General features: G+C 32.6%; 1 protein-coding gene across 4 annotated transcripts in view; it reads left to right on the top strand.

Moving 5' to 3' along the window:
* The first annotated feature begins 11,381 nt into the window (after positions 1-11,381).
* Positions 11,382-18,387, top strand: part of LOC127730928 (glycosyltransferase-like domain-containing protein 1) — a 34,707-nt gene continuing 27,701 nt past the window's right edge. For all 4 annotated transcript variants that reach the window (XM_052239555.1, XM_052239554.1, XM_052239553.1 and 1 more), the window contains exons 1-3: positions 11,382-11,457; positions 14,329-14,516; positions 15,297-15,464. In XM_052239555.1, coding sequence (XP_052095515.1) covers positions 14,332-14,516; positions 15,297-15,464 — 353 coding nt within the window. In that variant the 5' untranslated portion in view covers positions 11,382-11,457; positions 14,329-14,331. The remainder of the gene's footprint in view (positions 11,458-14,328; positions 14,517-15,296; positions 15,465-18,387) is intronic.

Here is an 18,387-nt window from a genome sequence, read left to right as displayed (position 1 = left end):
TATTATACCTGACACTACAAAGTAGAGCATATATAGATTTTAACAAATCAGTCATGATGAATCAAGTACGTGATATTGGTGGCAACCTTACTTGGATATGGGTTACACATAAAGAAATGAAGATCCATCTATTTTTAGGTCACTATTTCTACTAGGTTCAAGGTCATAGTTACAAAAAAATAGATTGAAGATAGTACAGGAAAGGAGTCTGGATTTTAACTAGAGCCTTTCTTTAGTTTAGATGCAAACTTAAGAGCAATTCTCAGTAATCACCAAAAATACAGTTAAGGTGTCTGGTATTTATAGTCTCAGATATTGATGAATTTTAATATTAATTAAAGTCATCCATTCCATTTAAGGACAAAAGGAAATATGTTTTGTCTCAGGGTTGTATGGTCGCCATAGTAACCACAGAAGTCAACTTCAGCAAATAGGATGACCTTTTTCATTGCAGAAGTAGTGAAAATAGACTAATCTTTCCAGTCACAGGCTCCTGTTGATTACTAGAAAATTGTGCAAAGGATAGAAAATATAAATCTTTTTAAACCATAAATAAAACCAATGGGCACATCATATAGAGTAATTCTGTAAATAAAATATGTGTACTTACATTAGCAACATGACTAGTGCCACATGGGGAGCAGAATCCAGAATATCTCGGATCACCCTTGCATTTTGGTGGGGTTCATGACACTCAGTCATTAATTTTCATGCCCCACCTAGGGTCATTATGTTTTTCGGTCTGTGCGTCCGTTCGTCAGTCTGTCCCGCTTCAGGTTAAAGTTTTTGGTCAAGGTAGTTTTTGATGAAGTTGAAGTCCAATCAACTTGAAACTTAGTATACATGTTCCCTATGATATCATCTTTCTAATTTCAATGCCAAATTAGAGTTTTGACCCCAATTTCACGGTCCACTGAACATAGAAAATGATAGTGTGAGTGGGGCATCTGTGTACTATGGACACATTCTTGTTTATGTTGTGGTTTAAAGACTGTTGTTGACTTTTGGTTGTTCTGTTTTGTTTTTTTGCCATGCCATTGTTAGTTCCTTTTTGACTTAGGAGTTTGAATATCCCTTTGGGGTCTTCTTCCTCTCTTTTATGACCATCGTTTAATACTTTTAATTTTGATTGACAGAACAATGTTCTAAATAAAATTTAAAAAAAATGGTTGTCATGATTACCAAATCTGATGATAAGAAATTGGACTTGCCTCTGAAAATCAAACAAATATTGGTCGTAAGAATTTACAGAGTGCTAAAGTTGATTGTAATGTAGTTCATTTAGATACATGTGCCTTTAATTTAGAATAATTAAACAACTTTAATCATTTGTTACTATAGCAACCAATTCAAAAAACATTTTTTTCCAATAATTATAAATATACTGTCAAAAGACAATTTAGAATAATTAAACAACTTTAATCATTTGTTACTATAGCAACCAATTCAAAAAACATTTTTTTCCAATAATTATAAATATACTGTCAAAAGACAAACACATCTCAGATTTTAAAATTACTACATGACGATCAGTATGAACCACCAACTAGAATTGGGTAATTTTGGACCAAACATATCTGGCCCCTTATTAGTGGATCAAGGGAATGACTTTGAAATTATAATACATATATTTCTTACTTGTTCAAAGTAGGACCTTTATTTTGAGGCTCAAAATATTAACAACTTTGGCTTATCCAGTAGATTTGTTAGAATTTAAGATTATGTTGTAAAATTGTCCATTTCTTACACAATCCAGGCCTATTTTCCTCAAAACTTGAAGGCAAGCAAGTTGATCAAGAATAGCAAAATCTTTTAAAACTTTATATAATATGAGAGATGACTTAGGAGACCAGTAATCTACAAGGACTTTCATTGTTTTAATTGATTTTTAAAATCTGGTGTAGATTGTAACCATGCCTCTATAATGCTTTGTCAACTACCATACATTCGGAAATGAGGAACTACTTATGGTAGTTTTTAATTATTTCTTTTCCCCCTCATTATTTGCATCCTGTGTGTTTATCTGTCTCACTGAGCAAATCTAGAAAAAGATACCAATCTGTAGGACTGTCAGAAATCCCTCTTTATTAACACCATGGTCATCAGGTCTCCGTTTACTTTCGGTTCTTTGGCCATCTTTAATTAGCCAATCCTGTAGTCTTTTTGCTTCACTTTGATGGTTTTGTTTTCGATTTTCATGTTCCTTGCTTCAAATAACCTTTAAAGTGGTGTTGATATCAGTAAGGATAAGAATGAATTTATTAGAGATACTGTAGTGTTTGGGGATGCAAACCTGAACTCTCATTTTCCGATAAAATGACTACACAAGTGATAGTTTTGCAGGAAAGGATACTCTTCATTTGAGTACTAGAACGCAATTGGAAATAGTTGCAAGTGTGAAATGGGAAACTCCGGTTTTATAGGAAAGAATGAAACTGAGATTACTATACCACATAGTGTGTTATAGTGGCCCCAGAATGAAAGTAGAAATAATATATAGAAAGTTAGAAGGATAGTGATCTCCACAATCCAGATGTCAATTACAAATTTGCAAAGTACGATGGGTTAAATTCATGGATAGTTACAATTTTCATTTTAATATGGTTACATTGGTTAACAATTGGAACGAAAATCAAGGTCGTTTTTATCATTTTACTTAGAGCACAAGCGCACACTTTGTTGGTGCACTTTAAAACCCAGCCAAACAGCTATAACGAATTCAGTTCCATGAACGGAAACAAAAAGCATCGGAAATATTGCCTGAAATGGGATGGGCACCGAGGATGCTTTCTATCATTGCATACCAAATAGCTCCACGTGAAGGTCGTGTATCATTAGCAGAGGACCAATTTATGAATTTTATTGATCAATTGTCAGAAACGAGATTCAAGCCCAACAGTGTCCTATAGATTTGTACATCTCTCGTTCTGGTGTCATATAGATAGCTGTCTCATTGGCAATCATACCACAACGCATGGATTTTATAAGGACTACACGTTTAGACAAAGATGGTCATTGAGCTGTATTTCGGTTTAACTGATCAACATTACAACAATGTTTCTAATGAAAGTAATCATCAAGTAGGTATACACTGTATTGAGATAATAAAAATATATTTAGAATCGATGGAAGGAATGATTAAAGAATTGCAAACTGAACTAAAATAAAAAGCACAAAGAGAAATTTCGACAATAATAAACGTACATAAGGCAATAGGGGACATTTGGAGTGTTTAATTGGGTACATTGGAAGTGACTTTGGATCGGAACTTAGAATACTCCGGGAAGGAATAACAGTGCAAGCAGCAATTTCGGACAAAAAACCAAAAAGGAAGAAGTTGTAAATCAAGACGATTACAGCCAAACAGAAATCAAAAGCATCATGACAATTCTTGTGTCTCAATCATCGAAGAAGCCGGCATGTATATTGACACGATTCTGCAGAGACAATCTTGTAAAGATCTAGTGGATACGGCGAAAATAACTATAACTATCATATCCTCTTAACTGTGTGAAATGTTGCCAAAATATAAAAAGGCTTAACTCTGAAACAAGTCAAAGCATAACACCAGCCAATGGAGTTCTTTTTACCTTGTATTGTAACTTGTAAGGGATATTTAGGCATTCATATTGGCAATGAAACCTTCGAGTTGGAAACACTGGACAAGATTTTCCAAAAAAACAAAAAATAAATGTGTATTGGATGTATATTCAAACAGCTTTTTCTAGGAGAATCATTTTTTTTTTGTGTTGTGTCCTCGAAAAGAGTAAGTACTTTTCAGAAGTAGTCATAATTGTAAAAAGTATATTTAATCCTGGTAGAGATCCTGTCAATAATTGGAGGCCTCCACTAAACCAACGGAAAGAATATAACGAATGACAGAACTCTAATAGCACGAACATTAATAAAATTTGGTCTTCTAGGTTGATAAACACGAAAAAAAGATGCACATGTTATATATCAGGTCTCAAAAATTGACCCGATGTTGGAGGAATCACATACAGACTTGAAGGTAACCTATCAAAGCAACGTCACTCAGATCTACAGGATTTCCATGAGAAGGTTTTCTCGTTTGAATTGTTTTACAAATGGTCATTTCTCATTGGCAATCATACCACATCCTTTCCTTATTTTTATAATGTAGGGGCTTTTTACAGCTAATTATACGGTATCGGTTTTCCTCATTGTCGAAACTGTATAGTGACCAATAGTAGATACTTCTACATTGTACGTCAGTTGGTCTCCGGTTGATAGTTGTCTCATTGGTTATCACACCACTTTTTTATTTATATAAAGTAACAGAAATAGATGTATATATCTATTCCCATGTATTGCCGACGTACAGGAACATCTGCATCAGTACCTGCTTTTCAACCTTTGACTTCTGTTCAGGTTACTTGCAGGTGGAAATGAATCATGACCGTTATAACACTGTTTTTTCTTCTGGACGAGGCTTGAGACAATTCAGAGTCATGCTTTTTTGTCTACTGTGCACCCAGTATATTTGAAAGATTGATGGAAGCAGTCCTTGTTGAACTGCAATTGGACATCTGTTTATTTTATTTAGACCATGTGATAGTAACTGGAAAGACATACAGTGGTATGCTCTTTAATATGGAGCAAGTTTTGGAAAGACTTTGTTCTGCTGGTCTGAAGGTCAAGGCAAAACAAGTTGTTTGTATACAAAAGAGGTACTATTTTTAGAAAGTGATCTCTGAAAAATGTATTACAACGGATCAGTAAAAATCTGAAGTTGTGAACAACTTACCAACCCCAAGCATATAGACTAAAGTAAGTTAATTTCTGGGTCTTTTCAGTTTTTACAGACGGTATAATGAAACTTTTCAAGTAAACGCATGTGTTTATACGTTCGTAAAGAGAAAGGCAATCCTTTTTATGTGAAGCGTTTAATTCCCGAGAATTTGAATTTTTGAAGAACCATCTGGTACATCATAATTTCACAAAGAATATGGAATACACACCAATCTTATTAAAACCGATCTTGCATCTTTATGTTCCCGCAAAATATCAGAAAACGGGAGCGAGATCGATTTTTAATAAGATTGGATACGGGCGCAAGCAATGAATCAATTAGGGCCGTTCTATTCCAACTTTATCAGCAGGGATTTTAAGTTGTGAAAGGTAATGCTAGCCATCCTTAACCAAGGCTGACAGACATTAATGTGTTACAAGGAAATAACTGTTAGCTGTAGATGATTTTGTAAAACAAAACAGTTAACACTTACGATTCATAGTAAGGACAAACCATGGGCCTTTGCGTTGGCTATGTAGTTTAAAAGTCCAGAGGATCAATTTGCTTGCTGGTTAGAAATTCTAAGTGAGCAAAAATTGAAAATAAAAAAATTATAATTTTTATGCGTCCGAAGTGCTTTTCTTGATTTACTTTCACGAGGAACGCTCGAAGCCAAATATTTGAAAGCCAAGGATGTAAGACCTAAACACGTGAAGAGCTATATGACCAAAAGGGATCTAAAATAATAACCAAATCTTTCTTAGGGCAACTCTGCTGAAGGAGCTGGAACTTTAGATTTTTAATAATTTAGAAATTAAAAAGACACTGGCTACGATCACCCGCAAAAAGTAACAATACGAAATAATTATTGTTACTTCCGACACTAATTGCCGAAATATATTTCTGGACAGAGACCCAACATCATACTGAAATTGCAGGTAACAATAATGTATTTTTTTATTGTTACTTGCAGTTATTGTTATCCGCAAAATATATCCAGACAGGCACTGATCTAAAAAAAATGTTGATTTGCGAGCAATCTGTGAAATAAATTTAAATAATAAAATTATGCAGTGAAAATTTTAACATGGTTAAACTTCCATATATGACGTTCACTTTGCCAAACGGAGTCGATTAAAACAACTCACTATAGACAACTTTTGAATTCGTTCACTCTTCCGTTAATGTCACAATGCTTATGCTATTACATCACAGTAAGCACCGATTGTTCGATGACTTCATGTACACAGATTGACCTAGGATCACTTGGTGTAACTCATGCTCTTTGTGAGCCCATTTAATGGAAATAAAACATCTTCTTCATTCATTAAAAAAACCTCGATTGGTGTATTCAGAATGTAACTGCTTATTGTGTGATATAGACGTGAATATATATGGATCTATAATAGTTTGCGACGGGTGTCTGGAGTGGTACCACTGAAATAAATGATTTTCTATTCAGTCATATCAATTTGATCAAATATGAAGAAGAAGAAGAAGAAGAAGAAGAAGAAGAAGAAGAAGAAGAAGAAGAAGAAGAAGAAGAAGAAGAAGAAGAAGAAGAAGAAGATGCTTTATTTCCATCAAATGGGCTCACAAGGAGCATAATATAATATCATGATAATATTATTTTTTACAAATATAATGAACAATACAGTATACATAGTTACAAACACAAATAAGAAACAGCAGTTTTCACATATTCGTACATATATAGGAGTATATATAAAAACCTTCGTCTCAGGCACACCTGAAACAAAAAAAAAAGAATTCTGTGAGTAGGCTAAATATATCTAGCTTAACTGCAGGAGGCACCAAGGGACGGTGCTATATGGCATGGTGGGTGCATATTAAAATGTGTATCGGGACATTAACATGATTAATGATATGGTAAGATATTGTAAGAAGTTGCACATAACTGGTATGTCATCCTCGTGCCTGATGCAGAGGAGTCAGTACTATTTAAAGTGACACAACTGCAAGAGGCACCAAGGGACGATGCTAATTGACATGCCAAAGTGCACATATTACGAAAAGATAAAATATTACCAGTTTAATCAAGAAATATCACAAACAGAAAGGTAATAGAGCTTATACGATGTGTCCTGTACCCCATCATGCCAACCTCGTGCCTAGTGCAGAAAGCCTGATTTAAATATTTATCTTTCAAGTTATAGTTTGTCTTCATCAACTAACTCACAGACAGATATCAAGATATCCAGATTCTCTACATTAAGAAGCCATATCAGTTTTTGGCTAGGAGTCAAATGCGTAAAGTTTGGGCATAGTGAGTTAATAGTGGAATTTAAACAATTTCTCTTATCTTGAGATGATGTACACGAAAATAAAAAATGTTTTTCATCATCAACTTCGTTTGGGGTGCACCTGAGACATATTCTGTCTTGTCGGAGAGTACCCTGATAGCGACCTTGTTCAATTCTTAGTCTGTGAGAAGAAATACGCAATCGAGTGAAATTTCTTCTCTGCTCAGGTGATTGTAATATAGTAAGATATCTTTCAAGACCAAAATGAGTCTTAAAAGTGCTATAGCTACAAAGCTTCCCATCAGCACAATTGTGCATTTGTTTTCTCCACTGTATTTCATAGTGCTGATAAAAAAACTTTTTAAATAAAATTTTGAATCTAAAGTTGCTTGCAAAGGCTAGACTGTCAACCCCATTAATTTTTTTTTGCAAATAGTTTAAAGATCCATACCAAGAGGGAATTTTTGATTCAAATAATAGCTTTGACTCTAAATATGCATCTTTTAGTAATGGAAAGGATGAACCCAAATTTTCAAGCCGGTGCCAGTATCTGTTCATAGATTTGGTGATATCAAAATGTAAAGGAAATCTCCCAAGTTCTGAAAGAGTGGCAAAGTTTGTTGCCCTTTTCCCCACACCTAGTAATAGTTTACAAAATTTCATATGTAATCTTTCAGAAAGAAGTTTAGGATAGGCTTGATCAACTGTAGAAGTCTGAGAATTTAATTTTTTTTTGAAGGGATTAAAAAAGCTCCAAATTTCCGAACTATACAAAAGAATGGGTTTTGGACGATTTTTCATTCCCTATTGTTAATTTTCCTTTTTTAGACGGCGATGTTCCTTTGGCTCCATCATACGGTGTATATATATCCCAGCTCGTTCGTTATGCCCGTGTGTGTAGTGATGTCATAGATTTTAACGAACGTAATCAATGCATCACTGGTAAATTATTAAATCAAGGATTTCGTTACCATAAATTACGTAAAACTTTTGCTAAGTTCTTTCATAGATACATAGATTTGATTAGTAAATTTGGCTGTACTTGTAGAAAACTGATTAAAAACGGTATTTCACATCCTAAATTTTACGGTAATATTGTACTTAAAGCGCGGAAATCACTATGTGATCCGTGTAAACTCATCGAACCTTTAAACAAACTTATAAGTAAAGGTTATCTTACCAATGTTGTAATTAGATCTTTGAATATAGTTTACATTGGCACTAATATCGATTTTGACATCAGCAAATTAAAACATAACTAAATTTGTATTTTTTTCAAGTGGGATGTATAAAGACACACCCACGTTCCGGTTTAGATCTATAAAGAGGTTAAACTCCTAACTATCCTACTGTCTGTCGATACATTTATTTTTGGCATAGCACTAGTCATGTCTTCTTTGACTGTCCATGACGTTAAAATACTAAATCCTTGGGATGTGTTTTAGTTGATTTTAGTCTCTGATGCATGATTTTTTATTATTAATTGTTTTGGCTTTTAACTAGCTGTCAGTAACTGCGAGTACTCTCAAATCGTAATTTCTTGTTTATTTGACCTGTTGATACTTATTGTATTGCTTTTTTGTTATTTAATGTTATTCAGGGTTATATCTGGTCTATATACCAGCTTTGATAAGTGTTTGATATAACTATAAATTTTCACTTCGTACTATGAACATCAAAATTATTTATTTTGTAAAAATATTTCCTTTCTCTATTGGTACTGTACACGTATACCTAACAACAAAATTATTTTCATTTACCTGTGTTTAAAGTCATTGCAAATGTCTGATATTTTTGTTCGAGCATATTGTTTTTCTTTAATTGTTTAACATTTCTTACCGATATAACATGTTACTTTTATTATTCTTCCCTTAGTTTATTTATTTTGTATTTACATTGTGTCATAGGTCAAATTTATTTGTTCAGTGTATGTCAGTCAATGGTGTTAATATGTCCTTTGATTGAGTTAAGCTATTTCAGTTGATATTTTATAGTGTGTCTTTCTATGTTGTGATGTTACACTATTGTTTCAGGAAAAAGGGTGAAGGTTTGGTACCATTAAAACGTTTAAACCCGCTGCATTTGTTTGCACCTGTCCTAAGTCAGGAATCTGATGTTCAGTAGTTGTCGTTTGTTGATGTGGTTCATAAGTGTTTCTCGTTTCTCGTTTTTTATATAGATTAGACCGTTGGTTTTCCCGTTTGAATGGTTTTACACTAGTAATTTTTTGGGGCCCTTTATAGCTTACTGTTCGGTGTGAGCCAAGGCTCCGTGTTGAAGACCGTACTGTGACCTATAATGGTTTACTTTTATAAATTTTGACTTGGATGGAGAGTTGTCTCATTGGCACTCATACCACATCTTCTTATATCTATTAATTGTATGATCAAATACGTAGAGGCTGTTTGTAATATTTGGATACAGTGACAAGAAGTCCTTTCGTAGCTTGTAGTATGCTTTCAGTGCCTTATTGTACAATTCCTTCTGAGCAAAGGAAAAAGATCCTGATGCACCGTAAATGTTATACCTAAATATTTACAATGTTGAACACAATCTATCAACATGTCATTAAAATAAAAATTATGTTTTATATGCCTGCCTGCCTGGTTAAATACCATCACCTTAGTTTTTTTTAGATTAATTTTCATACACCAATCTTTACAATAATTATTTAATTGATCAAGTTTACACTGAAGCCCCTTTTCCGAGGAAGAATATGTAAGAAAAACGTATGCGGGAATATTTCAAGACAGTATAAGGCATCCCGATGCTACACACAGAAAAGACATAATTTGTAAATGTGAAATTTTGCGGGTAACTATGAAAAATTAAATATGATATCGGGTTCCTGTCCGGAGACATATTTCGGAAATTAGTCTCGAAAGTAACAATAATTATTTCTTATTGTTTCTTTTTGCGGGTAATCGTAGCCAGTGCCTTAAAAAAAATTGAAAGCTCATCAAAGATGAACGAACAATTTAAGAAAGGTAAATAATAAATTATGTCAGGGTCGACTACTGAACAGATGATACCCTCAACATACAAATAGTACATCGTCCATGTGGAAAACATCACAATGCCGATGCACTGTGAAATACGACATACTTATCATTGGTCAGGGTTGCAACAGTTGTTATAATAGATTTCCAACAAAAAAAGTGCACAGAGGATAGCGACAGACATAATTGGAGAATTACTGCAAACTAGAATTGGAAATAAATATATTTGTGTTGTGTTGGATTATTTCTCAAAATGTACATCGAGTTTTTTCTTTGCCGAACATTGAGACCGAATATGTAGTAAAATTGTTAATTATGAATGAGTGAGATTTGTAATACCAAGAACGGCAGTACGAAAACAACTAGTTAACTTGTTTTATGGAATTCAGTGAACAGTTTTCAACACAGAGGATACAAGAACATAACTTTATCACCCCAATCCGATGGGATGGTGGGAAAATTCAATGGGACTATCGCAAAAACGGCAAGCGCCTATGTAAATATCTACTTGTATCATAATAATTGGCACTAGTATCTTCCGTATGTATAATGGTGTATCGCAGTGCCTGAAAAGGATCAACAGGTTATACGCCAACATATTTCATGTTCTGCGAAGAAGTATATCCTACCTCCAAGTTGTCATGTACGGCGATGCCGCAGACACTGATAGTAAAATCAACAAATAAGTGGACTTTAAAAATGAAAGAAGAGATCGAATAGTGAGAAAGAACTTACCGGGTGAACAATGCTGCATGTGTTTTTATATGTAAAAAAAACCAATATTTTTTATGCTTGCATTCACTTGTTGAAAGTGCTACTTTGAAAATAAGCAGTTATGTTTTAATTTCAATGCACTTTCCAAAAAAATGCACAATATTGTGACCAAGCTTACGTTTACAGTTTGGATCAGTTTGATTTATGGCTGTCTATGGTTTAGCGTCTATAGAGTCATATCTACAAGACTACACGACTGAACTTTCAGAGGCGGATCCAAGACTTTAAAAGGGGGCATATAGAAGAGGCTTACTTATAAATAAGAGGAGCCCGGTGGTCAAAAAAGCAGAAAAATATGCACTAAAAACAAATTGAATACCTTGGGTCCATCTACGACCATATATATATATATATACATAACACTGTTACAAATAATTTATAATGAAATTATGAGATATTTTAGAGACTTTCAACCTGGTATTAGAGAGAGACAGGGAGAGAAAATATGAAAAGAATGTAACCCAACCTAATCCCTTTAGTAAAGGTTTAAACTCCATGTGGATGTGCTTCTATTCATTGGAGACTTATACACAGAAGAAAAAAGATCAACAGAAAATTATTCTTGAAAAGCGCGTTTCATTCCCTAGCATTTATAGGATCCACCTCGAAATTTTGCCTAACTTCTTTTTTATTTTTTTGTAATCTTACATGTTTTTGTTTCAACCTGGTATGTTTTTTAATGTAATTAGTCAACCTAAAACGTAAGGCATATAAAAAAGTATGGAAAGCAGTTCTACTTTTTAGATGTTTAAACTTAAAGAGTATCAAGATTGATTGTCTGATTTCTATAGATTTGATTAGGAGTGAATAAGCACACTCAAAAATTTGCCACATTTGGTTAATTAGGTCCCTATCCTCGGGTCTCTGACTCTCACTAATAAGCGACAAGATGTGATAAGAAGAAAAAAATTAGCGACAAGAATAATTATTTAGGGACAAGAAGTATAATTTAGTGACAAGTAAAAAAATCTAAATATTAATTATTTCAAAACAGATATACTGTTCCCAGTTTCAAATAAATAAATATTGAAACATACATTAAATTGTCTTTTTTAATATAGGAGAAACAAGAGATTATAAACTTTGTTAAGAAAAGAGTATTTTTTTCATTATCAAGGATATATTTTTAAGATAATATATTTACAGTTTACAGCATAGTGTATAGATGAATGAATCAATATTTATGTAGAGTCGGCATGGTTGATATATATAGTGTCAATAATTTTTACAAATATATATACATGACACAATTTTTTCTGTCTTGACAGGATAAAAGTTTCAAATATTTACATAATTAATCATAGTTAATTAAATATCAAAAGGACATGCATGAGTGTTTGGATAATAAAAAATGGGGGGTAATTTCTTTACTTTTAAAAATAAATTTATTGGCATTTCTGTCTATTTTTTATGGACCCTTAGTATAATCAGATGATTTATTTTCTATAAATCTATTGTTTTAATAGTAAATAAACTTTCTTGTTGCTAATTTTTTCTCTTTGTCGCTAATATTTTTCTTCTTGTCGCTTCTTGTCACTAATTAGTGAGACCATTAACCATGTTAACCTCTATGTTTGATATTTTTAAAAAACATGATCAAATATTTGAAAGGCACTGGCTACGGTTACCCGCAAAAAGTAACAATAAAAAATAATTATTGTTACTTCCGAGACTAATTGCTGAGATGTATTTCCAGAGGGGGACCTGATTTCATTCAGAAATTACATGTACATGTAACAATAACTTAATTTTTTATTGTTACCTGCAGTTGTTGCTACCTGCAAAATATATAAAAAAGAAGGCAGTGTCTGATCAACCCCACATGCGGGGACGAGTACCCAAATTCCATTTGTAGGCTACGCTTACCCACGTCTGGTTTTATAATAAAATGGAAGAGTTTGATATATAACTACATACAATTGTATAAAAGAAACTCTGCATCAATTGCGATGCCAATCATCTTCTTGATGTTTTGTCAATAAGCAATAAAATATTTGACGAAAAAATCGGCAAATTACTGATAATTTCCGTATATATTTCACGTTTCATTCCCCATCCAATGACATTTTATTATAAAACCGGATGCAGATACGACATCCAGAAATATTGACCAAAAGGATGTTCATTTTTGCCTTTTTAAGGGGGTTGATTAAAACAACTCGCTATTCTTAAGTATGGATTAAAATGAGCAAGATGTCCAATTTGTGGTCGATGAAAAGTTTATATCTTTTCCAAACTTTAATGATAAACTTCAACGATTAAATGCAAATTTTGTTCATTTATATAAAAGAAGTTCTTGTAAAATAGGCAAAAAAAAGATCAGAAATAAAGATTTCATTTATTCCGAATTGAAATATTCATGCATTCATGGTGGCAGAATTGTTTCCTCCAAACCGGAAGGATCCCGTCCAAATCAGAGCTATGTAAACATTTGTTGCATTTGTACATCTACTGAACATCCGTGCATTCAATCACATCGTGTTATGGAATAGCAATTTCATTAGGAGTAACGGATCAACCATTCATTTTCATGGAAAATGCTAAAAAAAAAAACAGATATCATAGAAGAAGGATATAGCAGAGTGGAACTGCTTAGTGTGTGGTATTGACATCCATATATATGAATCTATAGTTTGTGACGGATGTCTGGAGTGTACCACCTAAAAGTGTTGGCCTCAAAATGTCACATAAGGCTGCTACATACTGGATGCACAGGAAGTGCCACCAAAATAAATAGCTGTACTATAAAAATAAGGAGATGAGATATGATATTGCCAATGAGACAACTATCCACCAAAGTTCAAATAAAGTGGATGTAAGCAATTATAGGCAACCATACAGCCTTCATCAATGAGAAAAACCCATACAGTATAGTCAGCTATAAAAGGCCCTGACATGAAAAATATGAAACAATTCAATTGAGAAAACTAACGGCCTAATTTATAACAAAACAATTTACGAAAAACAAATATGACAGATATCAACCAACGACAACCACTGAACTACAGGCTCCTGACTTGGGACAGGCACTTAAAGAATGTGGCAGGGTTAAACATGTTTGTGAGTGCTCAATCCTCCCCTTAACCTAAAAATCAGTTGAAAAAGGCTTAACTCATCAGATAGACACAAAGCAGAAATACAAACAAAAACACAGACCGGACGTGGCAGGGTATTTATCCGTTGTTTTAAAATATTTCTTTTTCCAAAAGCAATGAAAAGCCAAGACATATCTAAAATTTGCATATTTATGATTAAAAGTTTTTGTGAATCTGCCTTTTCTTGTCACTTTCATAATTTATTAAATCTCAATAACCAAAGATGATCCCTACCCATGAAATACATATCCACAATTTGTTATTCCTCATGAGCTTGCAATCCTTTGCACACTAGCTTAATTCACCAGCTCACTTGTATTACAATATCCTATCTTTTTTCAAATTGCTTCTCCTCTGAAACTTAAAGGTCCTCTGGATCTTATGAAACTACCAGTATATAGTTGTGATGATTGGGAATACAGCAAATCATTTTTTTATTTTAGATAATGAAGGCAGAGGTACTAATTATTGAACCATTTTATGGTGGATCACACAAACAGATGGTAGATTTACTGCAATCTAAGATCAGTGACTGTGAGGTGATGACAATGAAAGCCAAGAAATGGCACTGGAGAGCAAGAACTGGTGCTTTATACTTGAGTCAACAAATTCCTTATTCTCATAATTACAGGTTTGAACAAAGCTTTGAATTTCAGAGAATATAAGACCTGGATGCTTCACACTTTGTATACAGATGCCTTATGTTAAGAAATTTCCGTCAGTAATATATCCATTGTCCCTTACCTATTTTTATGGTTCAGTGACTGCTTAAAAAAATATATATTTTTTTTTGTCATGTAAATTTCTCATTTATTAAGAGCAATAGGAAAAATATGTTTGGTATAAATGGTATATGGGTTCCTTGAAACGTCAACATGTCAGTCAGACAGGGTTCACCTGACCTAGACCACATTTCATGGATCAGTGATCAAGGTGAAAGTTACATGATTAGGTCTTTTTCTCAGATACTATAATCAATAGGTCAACAATATGTGGTGTATGGAATAATTGTAAGCAGTACATGTCAGTTCCGTATGAAATTTATGTTTGATAAATGGAATGATTGCAAGGTGTACATGATAGTCTGGCAGGGTTCTTCTGACCTTGACCTCATTTTCATGGTTCATTGGTCCATGTTTAGTTTTATATAGTTTGGTCTGTTTCTTTGATACTATAAGCAAAAGGTCAATTATGTTTGGTATATAGATTGATTGTAGAGTGTACATGTCTGTCTAGCAGGGTTTATCTGACCTTGACATTATTGTCATGGATCATCAATAATGTTAAGGTTATGTGATACTTGAAGTAAAACCTTTATCTTTAAGACTTCCAACAGCAAATCAATCATGGTTAGTAAAGCAGACAAGACATTTCAGCATGTTTTCAATTTTACTCACTTATTATTTTGCAGGACTCTGTTTGCCAGTTCCGTATTAAATCTAGCAGAACTTATTGCCTTACGACCAGATTTGCAGGGTCTTACAAAGATACTGTATTTCCATGAAAATCAGTTGGTTTATCCAATTAAAAAGCAGCAAGACAGAGACTTCCAGTATGGTTATAATCAGATAATATCATGGTAAGTTGTTATCAAATGAAAAAGATGCAAGACCAAGACTATCAGTATGGTTATAATCAGATAATATCATGGTAAGTTGTTATCCAATGAAAAAGAAGCAAGATTGAGACTTCCAGTATGGTTATAATGTTATAATTAGATTTATCATGGTAAGTTCATGAATACGGTAGTCTTTTCTTCTTTCCTAGGAAGTTCTGAACTACTTACCATTGACAAGTTTATGCATGTATTGTATATATAAAAAGGCTTATATAGCAATGAATAGCAAACCAACAGGACAAAATTTTAAACATTTTGATATACTGTAAATTCAGAAATTATTGCGATGTTTTTATTATTGCGAAAAATGCGACAGGGTTATAATCGCAATAATTTAAACTCACATTTTGAAATTTTTTATATGAATTAAACAGGATTTTCTCAATATCGCAAAAATTAAAATTGCATTTTAGTCTAAAATGACAAAGTCGCAATAATAAATGCACGCAATAATTTCTGAATTTACAGTATCTTATAACACAGCCACTTTATTACTCTTTCAATGATATAAATGGGTATGTCATGTAACTAACTATACTGTTGGGTCAATCAAGTCAATACTGAAACATCTTTTTTTACATAGTTAGTGGCAAACAAGAAAATGCAATAAATTACAATGTAAAAAATTGACATTTAAAATGCGCTCAGGAAATTTAATTGTATGTTCTTTAACATGTTTAATAGCTTCTCTTTCTACAAATCTTTTGTCTTAACACCAAACTTTAGAACAGGAAAATTTTACCTTATTTGTTCAGAACAAATAAAATTTTATATGTATAACATGATAATTAACAAATCATAGAGTATTTTTATGCGTCCCTCCCTCCGTCCGTCGTGTACGTCCCCAAAATTGGTTTCCGTTCTCTAACTTTAGTTTACCTCAACCAAATGTTATAAAACTTATAAACTATGCTTATTACCACAAAACACAGATCAAGGTCGAAATTGGGTGGCGTCACTTTTACCTTCATGAGTTATGCCCCTTTATAAACATAAAAATTGCTGAATTTTTCGTTTCCCTTCTCTAACTTTAGTTTGCCTCTACCAAATGTTATAAAACTTATATACAATGCTTATTATCACAAAACACAGATCAAGTTAGAAATTGGGTGGCGTCACTTTTACCGTTCATGAGTTATGCCCCTTTTTAAACATAAAAAATTGCTGAATTTTTTATTCAGCCATGCTGGATCTATGGGATCACTCTGTTTTTGGAGATGGTGCAGAATACTAAGTTGAAGACATATCATGAAACTAATTATGTGTTTTTTTGACTTGCAGAAACTTTCTACACCATTTTAATCATCAACTGCCAACTTTTGACATGTTATTTGCCCTTAAATTAAGAAAAGATTGGTCAAACAACCCTTTTATTTTAGATATACACTTGCATATAGTTCCTCTGTAAATCAAAATTAATAATGATTTACTATTTATGTATTAATTTCAAAAAGTATTTGTACATCAATTAAATCAGTTGATAAGAATTTTGAAAGTATAATATTAGTATCTTATGCTTGTGTAAATTATTGTTCAATAAAATGTAGGTCAACATGTGTATTGATATATCTAAGTTGATTCCCACACTTTTTTGAAATGGTATTACTCCAATTCTTTTCATTGACAAGTAAGAGTCAGTATGATCATCAACTGTCATGATTATCAAATAATTACACTCAAAGGTGTAAGTATTAATTGGAAACACCCCTAGTCTTAATTCACCACAGTTAATATCTCATGACCTGTTACATAATTAAATAAGCACAATTCATTACACACCTAACTGAATACACACATACTTGACCTCAATGGTAAACCTACAAATGTATTATTTATTTTGAATTACACTACATTAAAATATTCTGTTAGTTATGCTAGCTAGCTGAAATTAATCAGATGTGGTTTTTTTTCCAAAGAAAAGACAAAAATGAAAAAATACATATTAAAATGTAAACAAATTTTATTTCACTTGTAAAATTAGTGTCATTATCATCTGACATAAGTAAATAATCAAGATCTAATGAATTAGTTACAATTATCAGAAATTTGGTTGAAACAATAAATAAAACTGCATAACTCTTACCTGAGCATTTTCTGCAATAAAATTTATTTGTTTGTTCTACATTTATATCCCATTATATTGCTATATAACAGTAATTGGAAATATCTCAGCATTAAGTATTTGTAAATTTAAATTTGAATACAGGAAATGTATTTTTTCTTAATGAAGAATGAACACCAATTTAGATAGAAAATAGTTATTATTTTTAAAATTTTTGTTGTTGAGAAAGTGCGTTTCTAAGGTCTCTTTCTGGAAATTATTAAGCCAGTTATTATTAATGGCATATACAAAAATATATTACTATGACAATTTCCCTTTCCATTCTTGTAAAAAAAAAATCTGACAGAGTCTAAATTAAAATATCAATGTATATATTGGTCCGAGTACACAGTTATCGTCCTTTGATTTTCCTTGTCCACGAATATAGTCCCTAGTGTGGACAGTGTGTTGCTTGCCAATTTTTTTAATACCCCTTCCAAATGTATTTCTTCATGTTTTATGCCTCAAATAGCAAGTAGGGGGATGAAATAACACTGTAAAAAAATTTGGGTCATGAATTTTAAAGTAAAGTAGTGATTTGGTCCAGCTGAAAAAGGTTAAAAATTAGCACTTCGGAAGCTGTCAAAAGATTTCAAGACCCCCTTAACATAGAATTGTCCATATTTTGAGTTAGAGCCGATGAAGTTTTCTATAATTTTGATATAATTTGTCCAAAAAGTAGTACAACACACTGTAAAAATATTATTGAGAAAGCGCAGGTGGGATTTTTTTTATTTTCATTTATTGTCTAAAAGAAATGCACTACGAAATAACTGTGTACTC

This window comes from Mytilus californianus, unplaced genomic scaffold, assembly GCF_021869535.1.
Source record: "Mytilus californianus isolate M0D057914Y unplaced genomic scaffold, xbMytCali1.0.p SCAF_2, whole genome shotgun sequence".
Taxonomy (NCBI): domain Eukaryota; kingdom Metazoa; phylum Mollusca; class Bivalvia; order Mytilida; family Mytilidae; genus Mytilus; species Mytilus californianus.
Note: the sequence above shows the minus strand (reverse complement) of the source record. Positions and strands in the feature narration are given on the sequence as shown.